At 34.2% G+C, this 17,827-nt stretch overlaps 1 protein-coding gene across 8 annotated transcripts in view; it reads right to left on the bottom strand.

The window, feature by feature from the left end:
* CCDC88A (coiled-coil domain containing 88A) overlaps positions 1-17,827 on the bottom strand; it is a 122,013-nt gene that overhangs the window by 87,760 nt on the left and 16,426 nt on the right. For all 8 annotated transcript variants that reach the window (XM_046661169.1, XM_046661168.1, XM_046661167.1 and 5 more), the window contains exon 3: positions 6,536-6,644. In XM_046661169.1, the coding sequence (XP_046517125.1) occupies positions 6,536-6,644 (109 nt within the window). The remainder of the gene's footprint in view (positions 1-6,535; positions 6,645-17,827) is intronic.

The following is a 17,827-nucleotide window of genomic DNA, read 5'->3' as shown; positions in this document are numbered from 1 at the left end:
ATTTCAAAGGCAATTTATTTTATTGATTTATGATGTAACATTCTATGTCGATACATGGTTAAAAGGAAACTGTCCAAGTGAACAGCAACCTTCAATATGGTCTCCTACCGCTTTCCTCTATCCTCTTCCTCAGCTGGCTCCCCACTTCTTGCTCACCCTGTCACCCCATGCTCTCACGCTAACTCAGTCTCTCCCTAAAGATGAAAGCAATCTCATATATCCTTTCACTACATGGTTATCATCAAAGACATCATATGTTAATACAGTTTGACTTTACACTACGAAGTTTGATTATATTTGGATGACGCAAATTGCTAACGTAAACTGATAAATTCAAATTTACCTCCATGTATCCAAAAATATACTCCAATACACTGAAATCTGAATGCCTAATATAGCGTACTCTGGTAGAGTAGGGTCAGAATGCCTAGGCTTAAATTTCAGCTCCACGACTTAGTAAGTATGTGACTTTCGTTGGGAAAGGTAGGAAGTGAAACAGAAGTTTAAAGTTTTATAAACGATGAAGGCTATTAAACACAAGAGTTAATGGGGAAAAAAATTTACCTTTTACTTTGCTTCCAAATATTAATTTTAAGCAGACACTAATATTACGTAAGGCAGCTAAAAATTATACAAATTAAAAGACCCAAACTATTCTAAAATCTCTGTTTGGCCCCATGGGTTCTCCAGAGGCTTCTAGCAACATTTTTTGTAAAAGTTCCTTTTATTTCCCTATCTAATCTTCCAAGTGACATTAAAAAATATACAAGACATAAAAGAGATCAGAGGCTTAAAAAAAGTGATTGCTATTGTTAAAGCCCTATTATATCAACCTCACATTTCCCATACTTCACCTAGCTCTAAAGATGTTCAGCATTAAAATGCTAAAGAAATGGAAAAAGAATAAATAAATGAGCCCAAGATAAATATGACTTTGTTAAGTAGGAGGAACAAATTAATTGAAGGGGAATGATAATATATGTATACTAACTAATGAAGATACTTCAATTTGTTACTAAAGTGCTAAGAAACCTATAAAAAATAAATGGAGAAAGAAAGAACTTTAGCAATACAACTGAAAGAGGAGAAAGTTTTGAGAAAATCACAATATTCATTCATCAACAAATATTTACTGCATGTTTATTATCTGCCAGACATTGTTCTAGACATTGGAGACACAGCAACGAACAAACAAAAATCCTTGCTCTCATGGAATTTACATTTTAGTAGGACTAGAATGAAAATAAGTAAATGTTTCTGATGATAAATGCTAGGATAAAAATAACACAGGGAATGAGAAGGAGTATTGGTGGAGGTGGAGATGAGGTGAAGGTTGTAACTTTTAAGGTTATGCAAGTATTCCAACATACAGAATTTATTTATTTATTTACTTATTTTTGGTGAGGAAAATTGGCCCTGAGCTAACACCTGCACGAATCTTTCTCTATTTTGTATGTGGGATGCCATCACAGCATCACTTGATGAGCATGTAGGTCTGTGCCCGGGATCTGAACCCACACACCCCGGGCCACCGAAGCAGAGCATGCAAACTTAACCACTACGCCACTAGGATGGCTCTCTAATACAGAGAATCTGAGGGGCCGGCCTAGTGGCGCAACGGTTAAGTTCACATGTTCCACTTCTTGGTGGCCAGGGGTTTGCCGGTTTGGATCCCAGATGCGGACATAGCACCGCTTGGCAAAAACCATGCTGCGGTAGGCGTCCCACGTATAAAGTGGAGGAAGATGGGCATGGATGTTAGCTGAGGGCCAGTCTTCCTCAGCAAAAAGAGGAGGATTGGCAGTAGTTAGCTCAGGGCTAATCTTCCTCAAAATAAATAAATAAATAAATAAATAAATATAGAGAATCTTAGAGTTTTCAGGACAACTAAATCAAAGTTTCACTGAATACGTAGAAATTCTATCCTGGTATGAAGACAGTCCAGAAAGATTTGGAGATGGACAACACTCAATAAAAAGAACAAGAAAGAACTGGCAGAGATTATGTTAACAGGAAAATAACAGTAGAGGTACATTGAAAGATACTATAAGTAATTTCATTACTATTACTTTTAGTTGGCTTTGTACTTTTCTATAAAAAATGGTATATTAACTATATTTTTATCTGAAAAAATTTTTTATTAATATATATTACAAATTTTTGTGAATTAAAGGTCACATTGCTAATGCATTGTAAAAAAAACTATTTCAAGTTTATGCCAGAAACAGACATTATTTAGTTACTATTTAAAGATAAACTAGGCTTCTCCTTATTCCTATAAGTTATCCATAACACTTCCTTCACAGTAAGAAGTTAAACACTTCTGGCAAAGGTCTGGGCTCATTTCCTTTTCCTGAACCACACACTGAGCAAAATGCTGGTGCTAAAACTGCACATTTCTGTAGTACCGAATACGGGTTTCAACAATTTCTAAAATACACTAGAATAACAGTCTCTCCTTTGAGACTTTTATAATCTATTTTAAAAATTTGAACATAATTACATTTATCATACTATTTGTATTTGTCCTTTTATCTGTGCTACCAGTGAAAAGAATTAGGACTACTTAACCATATTTTAGTAGGCTATAGAAAAAAATTAAATGAATAGCATTAAAAAGAAAGAACATCTCACCAAAATGTCAAAAATATGATGGAATATAAAGTATTTGTTGTGTAACAAACAAAGGGTCTTGTTTCCTTAGCTACTGAATTTTATTAATACTCCAAATGTTGCCTATTATAACAGATGTTAAAGAAAAACCTTAAAAAGAACCTGCTTTCTTTGGAAACTAGATTAATGGTACTGGACCTGGTTTTTGTTTTTAACATTAGTGACATCAATCATTCAAAAACTTCCTAATAAATTTAAATTTCCTAATTGTAAAGTGTTCTTTCCTTTTTTGGGCCTCAAATGAGTCAGATGATTATTTTAATAGTGGATGAAGAAACACCTTGCTTCTTTAATATTTATTTAAACTGCAGCCAGTGTAGTCATACCAAATACGAGCTGTTGACAGAGTTCTAAAAACGGACTAAGATTTTTACTTGTAAACTGTGCTCTGATAATCAAATTCACTCTCTCTCCCTCGTTTACAGGAATAAAAATAACCTGTTTAAAAAAATCAGAGTCTAGGTAATTTTATATAACAGCTATAATTTATTTATTTTATGATTTAAAAATTTTTAAATATTTATTTGCAAGACAAAAAGATGCTTGCTATGTATCAAGTGGTTACCTGAAAAGGTTTGAATTGCCACTTAAAGATAATGAGTAGACATTCAATAATTTTCTGATAATCTAATGTTACCAGTTACTTCTCTCAAGACCTCTCACATTACTACATCATTGTTCTTACCTAATTATAATCAAAATTATTTTCTTTAGTTATTTACTTGCCTATTATCCCTCTATTAGAACTGAAAGTTCCATGAGAATAGGGACATGGTCTGCCCTGTTCACCACTGTGGTCCCAATGCCTTGGCAATCAATAAAAGGGAGTGAACAAGGGGGAAATGCAAATGATATTATAATTTTTACTGAGTGTTTACATATTCTAAATTATTAAAATGAAAAAAAGGGAAGAATACTAACACTTACATTTACCTATCATTGCTGAAAAGGTACACTGAAATAATTCCCTTCACTCACAAGCATCTCAGAGAAATCTGTCAATTTTCCTTTCTCCCTGGGAATCATTTTTGTAAGATGACTTTGATACTTACCAACTCATTAAAAAATTTTTTTGGAGACATACATATACTTTTGAATTTTAACCTACCCAAATTCACTTTCTTTTTTGTGAGTCAGAACAATCAAAATGTTCTAAAATATTTTACCTCAAATACTTTTTCTGAGGGGTGTAGGCAATATAAAAAATTTTTTAAATAGTTTTAGAAGGACTTTCAGGGAAAAATCTCACTGTTCCAACAGATAGGTAATTTAACAGGTGACAAGAACTGTATTGATTTGGACTTTAACTTAAAATCTGTCATATATTAAACCAGGCCATGTCTCTCTCGATTAAATATAAGAGAATAAAAAATAATTTCACTAAGTCAAGTAATCATGTAAATAAGATAGTTGATCTATTTCTGAAGATACTTTAGAAGTGCCTGAGAAACATTTTATCTAAGAATACAAAGCACTGGGGGTGGAGGCAAAGATGGTTTGGTAAACTAGTACTAAAGGAAGGAGACGGGGGGTGGTACAAGGGAAATTTCAACACTTAGTAATATTTCGTTTTAAATATCTGAAACAATATTGACAAAATGTTAAGATGTTCAACCACTTCTAGCCTGAATCAGCCTATTGGTATTCCAACTTAGATTAATGAAAACAAAAGGGCATAAGTGGTCACCCAGCAAATGTTAATGAAATATTTTCAGATGTGTCTGAAAAAACAATGGTGACAGTCAAGACAAATCAAACCATTAGTAATAATATCATCTTGGCACTATTAACATTTGGGCCTCTCAATTTTGGCACTAGTAATATTTTGGGCTGGATAATTCTTAGTTGTGGGCAACTCTCCTGTGCCTGGTAGGATGCTTAGCTGCATTCCTGGCTTCTACCCACTAGATGCCAGTAGTACTGCTAGGTGTGACAACCCAAAATGTCTCCAGTTAGTGCCAAACGTCCCCTAGGGGATAAAATCACCCTCCATTGAGTACCACTTATCTAAATTGCTGAAATGATGGATTTCACAATTCCCTCCTCTCGAAATCTCTTTTGACTCTAACATTATTAGATAAACATGATTAATACAAAGATAATTTCAACCCCTGGCTTGGGCAGGAGCAAGACAAAGAACAAGAAAGCAGTAGTTTAATAAAAAAGAATGTAATACCACTACATGCCACAACATGGATGAACCTTGAAATCATTATGCTAAGTGAAAGACATTAGGAACAAAGACAACATATTGTATGATTCCATTTTTATGAAATGTCCAGAACAGGTAAATCTATAGAGACAGAAAACAGATTAGCAGTTGCCTAAGTCTGGGGTGGTGGTAGTGTGTGTGTGTGTGTGCGTGTGTGCACATGGTTGGGGGAAATGGGGAGTGACTGATAATGAATACAAGGTTTCTTTTGGGGTGATAAAAGTATTCTAAAATTGGTTGTGTTGATGCTTGCCCAACTCTGTAAATATATCAAAAACCATTGACTTGGACACTTTAAATGGGTTAATTGTATAGTATGTGAATTATATGTCAATGAAGCTGCTAAAAAACACAAAAAAACAGTAGTACACAATACAGAATTACATTACATTGATAACTAATTTAAGATTCTGATATAGAAATCCCTTTGCCTTTTATGTCTTTTTTTTCCAAGGAGTCTTACTAAATTAGAAAGGAAGGAAGGAATCCAAAAATGCTGGATAATTTTTTTTAAAAATCTTTTAAAATGAATGATTGAGCTCTAAAGAAAGTAAAAAGATAATCCTCAGTTAAAAGATAAAACAAGAAAAAAAGTGAACCAGGCAAAGGAAGAGAAGAAAGAAGCTGTTTTCCTTGGTCCTTTGGTAGAACTTGAGGAGGGTTGCTTCCCTAAGGATCTGCAATAATGTAGTCCCAGTTAAAACATATATATATATATGCATGTAAACACATAAATACATGATTTACATACACAAAAATGCATAAAAAGATTGCTTCTAAGTATTGCTTCTAAAATAATATAAGCTGCTTAAAACAAATTAAATTAAAAGTGGTCCTGGGTTGGCTACACAAAAGGAAACAAATCCCTTATGAAGTAATGCATCCTTGGCCCAGACACAAAGGTATTCCCACAAATAAATTCCCCCCCCAAACAAACTGAGCCCACAATTAAAAAACACACATGCACACACATGCGTGCATGCACACACACACACATATCACTGCCACGACTGCCACAAGAAATTTTTTAAATTTCTGATGACATAAAGGAAGAAATTAAAAGAATGATTAATAAACAAATTTTGACCAAAAATCAAAACCAAGGGACTGCTTGAAAAATACTGTATCAGCATACTTTTAAATAACTCATAAGTGAAATAAGAAATCATAACAGGAATTAGAAAAGGCAGAGAAACAAGCATTTTAAAAATACAACACACTAAAATTTGTGTGATACAGCTATAGCAGTTCTTAGAGGTATACTGACAGCCTTAAGAACGCTCATATTTTAAACTCTGAAAAATTTGTGCAATTTAAGTGAAAAAAATAAAAAGTACACATTTCAAAGGCATAATTCAAGTAGGCTAACAAAGTATTGCACTACACAAACACTCAGGAAACTGAGAACTGGTTTTAAAAACACATAAAATACAATAATTATTTGTAAAGTTAGATAATTATGAAGTCTTTGTATTTTTAACATTGCATAAGAAATAAACTAGGTTATTACTGTTCTATCTCTAGCAAATAGACCGGCACCTGGCATATAATAAGTATTTAGTATACGTTAGGTGACTGATAACAAATAACATAAAAATGTGAATATGTAAGCATTTAGCAAAATACTAGAATGAAAAAAAGACCACTTACCTGGTAATAAAATTTTATCTGTCTCACCAAAATAGATAGATTATGAATTCTAAGTGAGGCATCATTGTTGACTTTTTTATTTACTCGCTGACTCTCCGCTTTAGGATTACTGTTAAGAAACAAAAAGAAAAAATACCTTAAACTAAAATTACATTGAAATATATCTATCAACCTATAATACAGAAGTTATTCTTCACTTCACTTGCCAGCACTCCCAAAGGATCGTTTCGTCCTTTGACCACACTCACACTGTCAATCCCCAACGTTGAATCAGTTCAACCGTCTACACCGAGATTGCTCACAGCACTAGGTGAGAAAATAATACAACCAAACTAAGCTAAAACACCAAATAGGAAGGAACAGCTAGTACTAAGCTTGAGCTCTTGCCATAAAGAACTAGAAAACTTGACAAAACATATGAAATAATTGTTTTCAGGGGCTGGCCCCATGGCTAAGTGGTTAAGTTCATGTGCTCCACTTCGGGGGCCCAGGGTTTTGCCGGTTCAGATCCTGGGCATGGACATGGCACCGCTCAGCAGGCCATGCTGAGGCGGCGTCCCACAACCAGAAGGACCTACTGCTAGAATATACAACTTCGTACTGGGGGTTGGGGGTGGTTTGGGAAGAAGAAGAACAACAAACAAGAAGAAGATTGGCAACAGATGTTAACTCAGGTGCCAATCTTTAAAAAAAATTACTATGGGCCAGCCCAGTGGCATAGCAGCTAAGTTCATGTACCCTGCTTCAGCGGTTCAGATCCCCGGCGCAGACCTACACACCGCTTATTAAGCCATGCTGTGGCAGGCATCCCACATAGAAAATAGAGGAAGATAGGCACAGATGTTAGCTCAGGGCCAATCTTTCTGAAAACAACAACAAAAAACTACTAGACGTGTAAAGAAGCAAAAACATGTGATTCATGACCAGGAAAGAAAATGGATACAGTCAACAGAAACAGACCTAGAAATAAAAGAGATCATGGAAATAGAAGGCAAGGACTTTAAAACAGCTATTATAAATATACTAAACAACATAAGGAAAAAATAAACACGTGGAGAGAAATGACAGCTATTAAAAAAAAAACCAAATGGAATTTCTAAAGCTAAAAAATACAATATCTGAACTGAAAAATTCACTGCATGTATTTAACAGCAGACAGGAAACTGTATAACAAAAGATTAGTAAACTTGAAGACAGAGCGATAAAAAAAAATCCAAAGAAGAGAAAGAAAGAAAAAAGCTGAAATGAATGCAGGAGACTAAGTGACCTCGGGGCAATATCAAACTTAGAGAAAAGTTGCAAGGACAGTAGAATCTCTCCTAAGCCACTGAGGAGTAAGCTGTTGAATGATACTCAGTAGTCCCCAAATATTTTTTTTTTTATTAATGTTATGATGGATTACAAGCTTGTGAGATTTCAGTTGTACATTATTGTTAGTCATGTTGTGGGTACACCACTTCCCCCTTTGTGCCCTCCCCCACCCCCCCTTTTCCCTGGTAACCACCGATCAGATCTCCTTCTCAATATACTAATTTCCACCTATGAGTGGAGTCATATAGAGTTCGTCTTTCTCTGACTGACTTATTTCGCTTAACATAATGCCCTCGAGGTCCATCCACATTGTTGTGAATGGGCCAATTTCGTCTTTTTTTATGGCTGAGTAGAATTCCATTGTGTATATATACCACATCTTCTTTATCCAATCATCAGTTTCTGGGCATGTAGGCTGGTTCCACGTCTTGGCTATTGTAAATAATGCTGCGATGAACATAGGGGTGCAACGGACTCTTGAGATCTCTGATATCAGGTTCTTAGGATAGATACCCAGTAATGGGATGGCTGGGTCATAGGGTATTTCTATTTTTAACTTTTTGAGAAATCTCCGTACTGTTTTCCATAGTGACTGTACCAGTTTGCATTCCCACCAACAGTGTATGAGGGTTCCTCTTTCTCCACAACCTCTCCAACATTTGTCGTTCTTGGTTTTGGATGTTTTTGCCAATCTAACGGGGGTAAGGTGATATCTTAGTGTAGTTTTGATTTGCATTTCCCTGATGATTAGCGATGATGAAGATCTTTTCATGTGTCTATTGGCCATATTCATATCTTCTTTTGAGAAATGTCTGTTCATGTCCTCTGCCCATTTTTTGATCGGGTTGTTTGTTTTTTTGTTGTTAAGCAGTGTGAGTTCTTTGTATATTATGGAGATTAACCCTTTGTCGGATAAGTGGCTTGTAAATATTTTTTCCCAATTAGTGAGCTGTTTTTTTGTTTCAATCCTGTTTTCCCTTGCCTTGAAGAAGCTCTTTAGTCTGATGAAGTCCCATTTGTTTATTCTTTCTATTGTTTCCCTCAACTGAGGAGTTACAGTGTCCGAAAAGATTCTTTTGAAACTGATGTCAAAGAGTGTACTGCCTATATTCTCTTCCAAAAGACTTATTGTCTCAGGCCTAATCTTTAGGTCTTTGATCCATTTTGAGTTTATTTCAGTGTGTGGTGAAAAAGAATGGTCGATTTTCAATCTTTTGCATGTGGCTGTCCAGTTTTCCCAGCACCATTTGTTGAAGAGACTTTCTTTTCTCCATTGTAGGCCCTCTGCTTCTTTGTCGAAGATTAGCTGTCCATAGATATGTGGTTTTATCTCTGGGCTTTCAATTCTGTTCCATTGATCTGTGGACCTGTTTTTGTACCAGTACCATGCTGTTTTGATCACTGTAGCTTTGTAGTATGTTTTGAAATCGGGGATTGTGATTCTGCCGGCTTTGTTTTTCTTGCTCAGGACTGCTTTAGCAATTTGCGGTCTTTTGTTGCCCCATATGAATTTTAGGATTGTTTGTTCAATTTCTGTGAAGAATGTTCTTGGGATTCTGATTGGGATAGATCATAACCTATTACTAGAATTATCTTGATAACTACTATGGGCTGCCTTTTCATTTTGTTGGTTGTTTCCTTTTTTGTGCAGAAGTTCTTTAGTTTGATGCAATACTATTTGCCTATTTTTGCTTCTGATGCCTGTGCATTTGGGGTCATATCTGTCATTAAGTTCTTCTTAAAAACCACTTTATAATTTTCTTTAAGAAGGCCTTTTATGAGATATATTCTTAAGTGCCTTCTAACTTTTGCTGTTAGAGTGAATATAATATTTTAAAAATATATTTGCTAATAGATTATTACTGATATATGAATGCTATCAATTTTTGTGTATTGCTCTCATCTCTAGAAACCATGCTAAACTTTCTTATTCTAATAGATTGGTGCTCTAATTCTAATTCTAATTCTAATCTGTTGGTGCTCTTGGAGGTCTTCCTGAACATAATTTGTAGTTTTTCCATATTGATAATCAACTATCCCAACACCAATTACAAAAGAGTTTATAATTTCCCACTGATCTCTATGATATACTAGATTCCCATCTTAAGTGTGGGCTTACTTTTGGAGCCTATTCTATCCCATTAACCCATCTGTCTATTCCCGTGTCATTAAAACTCTTTTTAGGGGCCGTCCTGGTGGCACAGCAGTTAAGTGCACACGTTCCGCTCTGGCAGCCCAGGGTTCACTGGTTCAGATCCCAGGTGCAGACATGGCACCGCTTGTCAAGCCATGCTGTGGTAGGCATCCCACATATAAAGTGGAGGCAGATGGGCAGGGATGTTAGCTCAGGGCCAGTCTTCCTCAGCAAAAAGAGGAGGAGTGGTGGCAGATGTTAGCTCGGGGCTAATCTTCCTCAAAAAAACCCCACTTTTTTTATATTACTATAGCTTTATTATCTTGATTCTATTAGAGCAAGCTCCTCTCTTTTGTTTTGGTTTTCTAAATTGTCCTGGTTAGTCATACATACCGCTCTTTTCTATGAATTCTAGGGTATTTATAAGGTTCTATGAAAAACTTTGTTGAGATTTATTAAGATTTTATTAATAATATTAATTTGATAAAGACTTGGGTTTTTGTTTGTGAAACGGATTTGTTTTATATTACATTGTCTAACTGATCACTGCTAGTGTATAATAGGAACATTGTAGTTTTTGTAAATTGCACTTATTAACCACCTTTCAAAATTTAATTTACTAAGTTCATTTTCTTGGGTTTTCTAGGTAAAAAAATCATATCATCAGCAAATAGTTTATCTCCTTCTTTCCAATCTTACATCTCATTTCTATTTCTTTACTTACTGTATTACCAAATAATAATGGAGATAAGAGCTGTCTTTATGTTGTTCTCAAATTTAATGGGACTACTTTTAGTGTTTTACCATTAATGCATAACGTTTGCCATAATCTTCTGATGGATACCTCTCCTACAAGTTAAGTTCCCTCCTGTTTCTATTCAGTATCTGAATGGGTGCTGAATTTTATCCAGTTTTTCCTGTACTATCTACTCCCATCTGATTCTTCTCCTTTAATATTTAATGTAGTGAATTATATCATTACTAAATAATCCTCACAATCCTAGTCTATTTACTCCATCAGCCCTCGCCTATTATAACAAGTATTCCCCTTTTTGGGTATACAATTCTTTCATCGGTCTTCTAATACATAACTGGCTATTTTATGCCTCTCACTTTCTCACTAGACTGTAAGCTCCTTGACAGCAGGGACCATATTTTATTCACATTTTTATCTCTAAAAATTAGCATATATCCTAACACAAATGTTGTCTGAACAAATAAAAATAATAAGCAACCTGAGACAAACCATATCACAGTGTTTTAAAAATTGTTGCTTTCTAATTAGAGTTATGAGATGACATTCTCCAAGTTAACAACTCACTTGTCAATCTGGAACAGATACTCCCTACTAAGGTTTGTGTCCCAAAGATCAGTTGAATAAGAGAGTCCTAAACTACAACGTGAGATCTAGAGAACAAGGGAGGATAGTAGTAATGCAGGCCAAATCTGACCTGTGACTGATTTATGCTTAGTGCCATAATGAAATAATGAAGAGCCCAAGGCCAATGAGAGCATAACTGGAAACACAGGTCTCTGAGGAAAAAGCACAAGTCACAACTAGTTACTTACAAAAACAAGGAGACTATAACGCAAAAGTCAGATCATGTGTCATGGTAGACTAAGACAAACAGCAGCATGGTCAGGAAATCATGACGAAAAACCCAGAGAGCTGAACGGAAAATACTGTTTTATATAATCAACTCTGGTATACTTTTTTAGTCAGTGAATTCAATACTCATCGAGTACCTACTGTGGCCATGTTACTTAACATATAAAAGCCTAGCCACGGTATCATTGTGAAGAAAAGTATAGCTGTAATTGGGAGAAGAGAGCAGGAACAACCCTAGTAACATAAATGTTAGGTATATCTACAGTTATGTGAATTTCATTTGCAATCATAGACATTCAGTAAATATCATTCCTTTCTAGCCTCCTTCCATCTTTTTACTTCTATTCTTTTTACTCTATATTCGAATTCTTACATACCTCTCACCCATGACTGTCTCCTATTCATATAGTGAGAACATTTAGCACTAAAAATACCTTAGAGATTACCTACTTTTACTATAAATCAGAAACTCGCAGTCCAAAGTAGTAATTTGCCTAAGATCTTACAGCTTTTTTCCCTTACTCTCTTTCAACCTTTTCTCTTATAGGATCATTCAGGAAAACTAAGAAAAGACTGATTAAAAAAAGGTTTCAGCAATGCTACATACAAAAACCATGTGTACAATGAATAATTGTTTTTATTGTATTGTTTGAGCACATTCCTAATTTCTGTTTTCACAGTGAATAAACTAATGAAGATTCATTCCCCACCTCAGTTCATTACAGTGATACTTATTATAAACCTAGGTATTTATTTCTGACAGCAAATATTTAAGACAGATTTCAACATTACTACTGAAAGTGTATATAAACTAAAAAAAAACTGTACAAATTTATACTGCAAACCCATTTTTACATGACAATATACAATCTGGATTATATCTTGGGATAGATGCATAATATTCTAATAAACATGTGTGACTTCATTCCCACTTTAACAAATTTTATAAAGTAAATATCATCTCTCTCCCTGACAGAGTTGTTACCAAGTTTCTCTGTGTTCTTTAAAGTAATTTTTTGAAATAAAGTTTTAAAGTTTCTTTTTAAATTTTATGTCCAACACTCCTCATATGATATTTTGAAATTTATTCAGTTGCCAGAAAGGCCTTATAATAAGTCTCCTTTGCATAAAGCTCTTCTAAGAATTATCAAGCTATAAGAATTTGGAATTTTGGTCTGCTCAAAATCTTTTAAGAGTTTTTTGTAAAAAAAATGTTTATATTAAGTTTTTCCAGCCTTTGAGAAAGACTGCTTGTAACAATAAGCCAATTCTAAACATAAAAACAGGAAACTGTTTAGTTTTTATGTGCTAAAGATATCAGATGAAATTATTTCAGGAATTTGGGAAAAAGTGAAAAATGCAATTTACATAAGCTAGAGAAAGTATTTTTAAAAATTTACAGAAAAGCTCTATAACACCTAAAATTAACCTCATATTCAACGGGAATCTTAAAGATAGGGGAATGAAAGTTTTCTGCATCCTTTTATAATACTGTAGTGCTTTGTGTTTACAAATGTTTGCTATGATTACATTGGTTTACTACAATCTAGTAGACTCACTAGGAAATCCAACAGAATAGTGGAGTTCTTTAGAACAGGCTGATGCCCCTGGATGTTATATCACAGTCTATCTATGAACTTTCCAGACTTGGAGACCAGAATAACTGCTAAGCACACTAGGCATGGACCTAGAGAGCAATAAACTTTCAATTACAAGGCTTGGGTTTCCCACTTGAAGCATGTCTAATCTGAGTTAGGGTCATACTGACATATGTTAGGATCATGGAAAACAGGCTCTGTCACCCCAAGAATGTGATCTCTTTATGTGAGAGGGACTACCCTCAGGTAAAACTGCCTGAAAAGTCCCTCAGGTAAAACTGCCTGAAAAGTCCTAATCTCCACTCCCATGAAAAACAGTTGAATATTTAAGGATAGATGTACTGAAAATTATGCAAACAAGAAAATTAGTAACTTCAGGAAAAATAGTATTTTTTAAAAAAGAAAAATGTAATGATACACTACTTGCCTCTGCAAGAAACAGTATATAGTTATACAAATGTAAATACTGATTACTGATTTAACTAAACTTGTAATAAATATGTTAGGAGGAGAGGGTAAGAAGAAATAGAGATGGGGCATAAAAAAAAGCTAAAATCTCATCTACCATTATCAGGAAGTCAATAGATAATGTCTAAAAGGGATAAATCAAGAAATACTAGGGTAGGCATATTATCACTATATATGGAGCTAAATGACAGAAGAAATTCCTCAAAAAAAGTTAAAAGTTTTTACTCTGGGGAGCAGAATTGAGATGTGGATAAGGTTAGGGCAGGCGATTGCCGTTCTTCATTATGAACCTTTTGGTATTAACTAATCCTTTTAACCATATAAAACATTTTTTAAAGAGGGGAAATATACCCATGAAAAAATTCCGTATCATGCAGCCTGTCCATTCAACACTAGAGATTCAGAGTCATAAGACATGTGTGAGATTATGCATAAACATAAGAAAAATAAAACAATATTAAAAACGTCTCTAAAAAGTATGCATTCTATGTAAAGACAGCACTTCATTCCTGCGTGTATTTTAAGGCTTATTTCTTTATACAATAAAAGTCACAGTACAATAATTTAAACAAACTGGGTATAGCATGAACCCAAATTCTCTAAAAGGAAATTGATTATTAAGTATTCTAAATATTCTGCCTTTCCTTCATGTTCAATACTTAAAATGCTAAACAAAGATTAACTCAGAATAGACAGTCATAATTAATGACGTCTTGATTAAACTCCTTTTGAAAGCATATCTTTTTTTTTTTAAGTATTTATCTTCGGAAAGCCCTTTTTCTAAAAAAAATGATGAGCTACTGAACGATACACGTGATATGTTAGCAAGTACCTTTCTAATCACACATAGCTATTTCCAAGCCCACATAATCTCAAATCAACCATTTCCTTTTATAAGATGAAAACTGAAAAATGCTTTAGAGGCAAATATCCTAGCAATATAGTTCACATCTGTCCAGCCAGAAGTTAAATGCAACATGGCAGTAAAAAAGTGCCTCAAGCAATTCCACATTTATAAATGACCTACTTATGACAAGATGCATTAATTTCTACAAACAGGAAATAGTATTATCTACCACTGTATACGGTAATTTTTAAATTAGGGTAAAAGATGAAGGAAAAGTTAGCAATTCTGCAACACTAGTACTCTAAGATTTGGTCATTATATAATCAAGGATTATGTCTTTACTTATTCATTAACTAATATCTATGAGAAACAGATATCTGATAGTTTTAATGGCTTTATGCTCTTCTACCCAGACTGCAAACCTGTTATGTATCCTCTTGGACCATCTGTTTAGTGTTGGTGCTTAATAACTACATGTGCTCATGTTTTTCATCATGCCACTAATTTAAAACTAGTTGTATATGAACGTTTTTCATTTTTGAGATATTTTATATGGAAGCATATAATTACATAACATTATATCACTATGAAACATTTGAAATAACTAAGTTATTTGCATATCTAACTTCAAATGTTCATATATCAGAATGACTGTTTTATGAAAAATAATTAACTGGCTAAATATCATCACCATTTAGGGTTATTTAAATAGTAAGTTTATCTCAGCCTTGAGTATAATCAAGGAAATGAGTGGTTTTAAAAAAACGCATCCCTTCACCTTAATTTCTCCCCCTTCTCACAAACTCAATTACTGTGCATGATGGCCAAAAATAAAATCTAACATTAATATAATCTTTTATATACCTACAGAATATTTTCATGTATATTAACTAATTTAATCTTCACAATGACTGAACAGTATTCTTGGAGAGGTAAGTGACACATAATTACCACATAGAGATTATCAACACAGCTCCCTTTGTGTACTTTCTCATAATTTAAGATACATTAAGTTACCTCTTCAAAAGTTGAAGAAATATCTACGACATTCTCTAGTTAGCCCAAGACAGAGCTAGCAGTACAGCATGATATTCACTGGTTTAACAAACAGAACTAATGCTTTGATTTAAAAATTGCAAATGGACACAAAAAATAAAAATCTAATACTATACATACATTTAACTTCGGTTTTATCTGAATTGGATAAAATGATGGAAGATCTACCCTTTACTTGTTAGAATAAGCCAACATGAGCCCTTCAAATACTAGGCTGGTGGTTTTCTAACTTTTTGGTCAGAAGACCCCTTTTCACTCTTAAAAATTATTGAGGACTCCAAAGAGCTTTTGTTTATGAGTTATATCTACCTATATTTACTATATTATAAATTAAAATTAAGAATTAAAAAATAATTTTTTAATCCATCTAAAAATGTCAAACTCATTGTATATTAACACAAAGAGCATTTTTATGATAAATTTTAGTGGGGAGTGACATCCTTTTACAACTTACTAAATCTCTTTAATGTCTGGCTTAATAGAAGATCTGGATTCTTAAATCTGCTTCTGCATTCAATGTGTTGTGATACATTATTTTGCTTGAAGTATATGAAGAAAACTGACTTCTCACAAATATACAATCAGAAAAAGGAAGAGTATTTTAATAGCCTTTTCAGATACTTACTAATATTCTTCTTTGATACCATGAAAATTCAGTAACGTGTACTTTATTTTCAGTTGCAATGTGGAATCTGAAACCATATCGATGAACTTTTCTTACTGTTACACATTAAAATCCATTGGTCTATCTGGCATGTTGAATAGATCTTTTACATATGCATGATTTCTTATCATGCCTTGGTCATTTTGAAAATGTTGGTTCACTGAGTTATAGAGATTTTTCCAAATGTTGTACACTTTATCATTCAATACAAAAGAATAACATTGATTAATATCACCTCCAATCTCATCGGAAATGTCTTTAAATATTGAGAAGCTACCATGTTCGTGTTTTCTTTAATTCAGATTTTATCAGTGACAACACACACTGTCAGCTGTTTTCCTTGAAACGTCAGGCTCACCTTGTTCATTTTTGAGAAAATGTCTCTTGTCCAATACTCAAGTCCAAATAACTAAAGTTTGCTTATGAGTTGTTCCTTCGAGTAAAAACAGTGTTCTACAACATAGAGACTTGTTCAGCTTACAACTCAAAAAATTCATGAGTACTTTTCCTTAAGATAATCATCACACTTCATTATGCAACAGAAATGTTTTATGCATACTTCCCATTTTGTCCTACAGAATGTTAAAAAGACATGTACTCAAGGGTCAAAACTCAATAAAATAACTTTTACTGCTTCATCAAGGCCATTTTTAAGTGGAACTGGATTTCTTTTCAACTGCAAGTACATAGTGTGAAGAATACAATGACTACCAGTATAATTTGGTACCACTCCTTCATTCATGCTAAGGTTTCAGTAGTTTTACCCACCTTTGTTTTTGTACCATCAGTGCTTTCGCAACAGAGGCAAAAAGGTAAATGATATCTTAATAGTATTATGAAAATAATTTTGACCGGACAGACAACCAGACCCCGGGAGTCTGTTGATCTCACTTTGAGAACCACTGTATTAGGCAAATCAATTCCTGTTCTTGGTATGGAGACCTGAGCACTTAATATTATGCTAATCAGCGCCTTCATAAAGTAACGCAACCTTCACTTATATGAAAAGTCAATCACATTGCCAGTAACTGAAACAAAGATTGTTTATAGCACCAGTGAACATCACTGATCTGTGATGGAACCTTACCCATTGTCCCTAAACCTTAAGACAGGGTCAGAGAAGTTTGTTTTAATTTGTTTTGATCAGTATTCTAGGGCAGTATCTGCTCCAGATCCAGACAGTCCTAGAGACTCAAGAAATCTCAAACTGAGCTGATGTATACATAGCTATTTTCCTTGATCAGTGACAGACTTAACTACTATCACTTTCACTCCCATACTATCAATTCAATAGAGTAAGGATCCTTAACCTGAAGTCAATAAACTCTCACGGGTAATTTAAATAGTTCACTTAATTAGCAATGCCAGGTAACATTGTCTTTTTTTCGGGGTTTTTTAGGTGAAGAAAATTGGCCTGGAGCTAACATGTGTCACCAGTCTTCCTCGTCTTGTGAGGAAGACTGTCCCTGAACTAACACCTGTGCCAATCTTCCTCTATTTTGTATGTGAGATGCTGCCACAGCATGGCTTGATGAGCAGTTTGCAGGGTCTGAGCCTGGGTCTGAACCCATGAACCCCAGGCCACCAAAGCGCCCAAATTTAACC

The sequence above is a fragment of the Equus quagga genome, chromosome 5 (genome assembly GCF_021613505.1).
Source record: "Equus quagga isolate Etosha38 chromosome 5, UCLA_HA_Equagga_1.0, whole genome shotgun sequence".
NCBI classification, from domain to species: Eukaryota; Metazoa; Chordata; class Mammalia; order Perissodactyla; family Equidae; genus Equus; species Equus quagga.
Note: the sequence above shows the minus strand (reverse complement) of the source record. Positions and strands in the feature narration are given on the sequence as shown.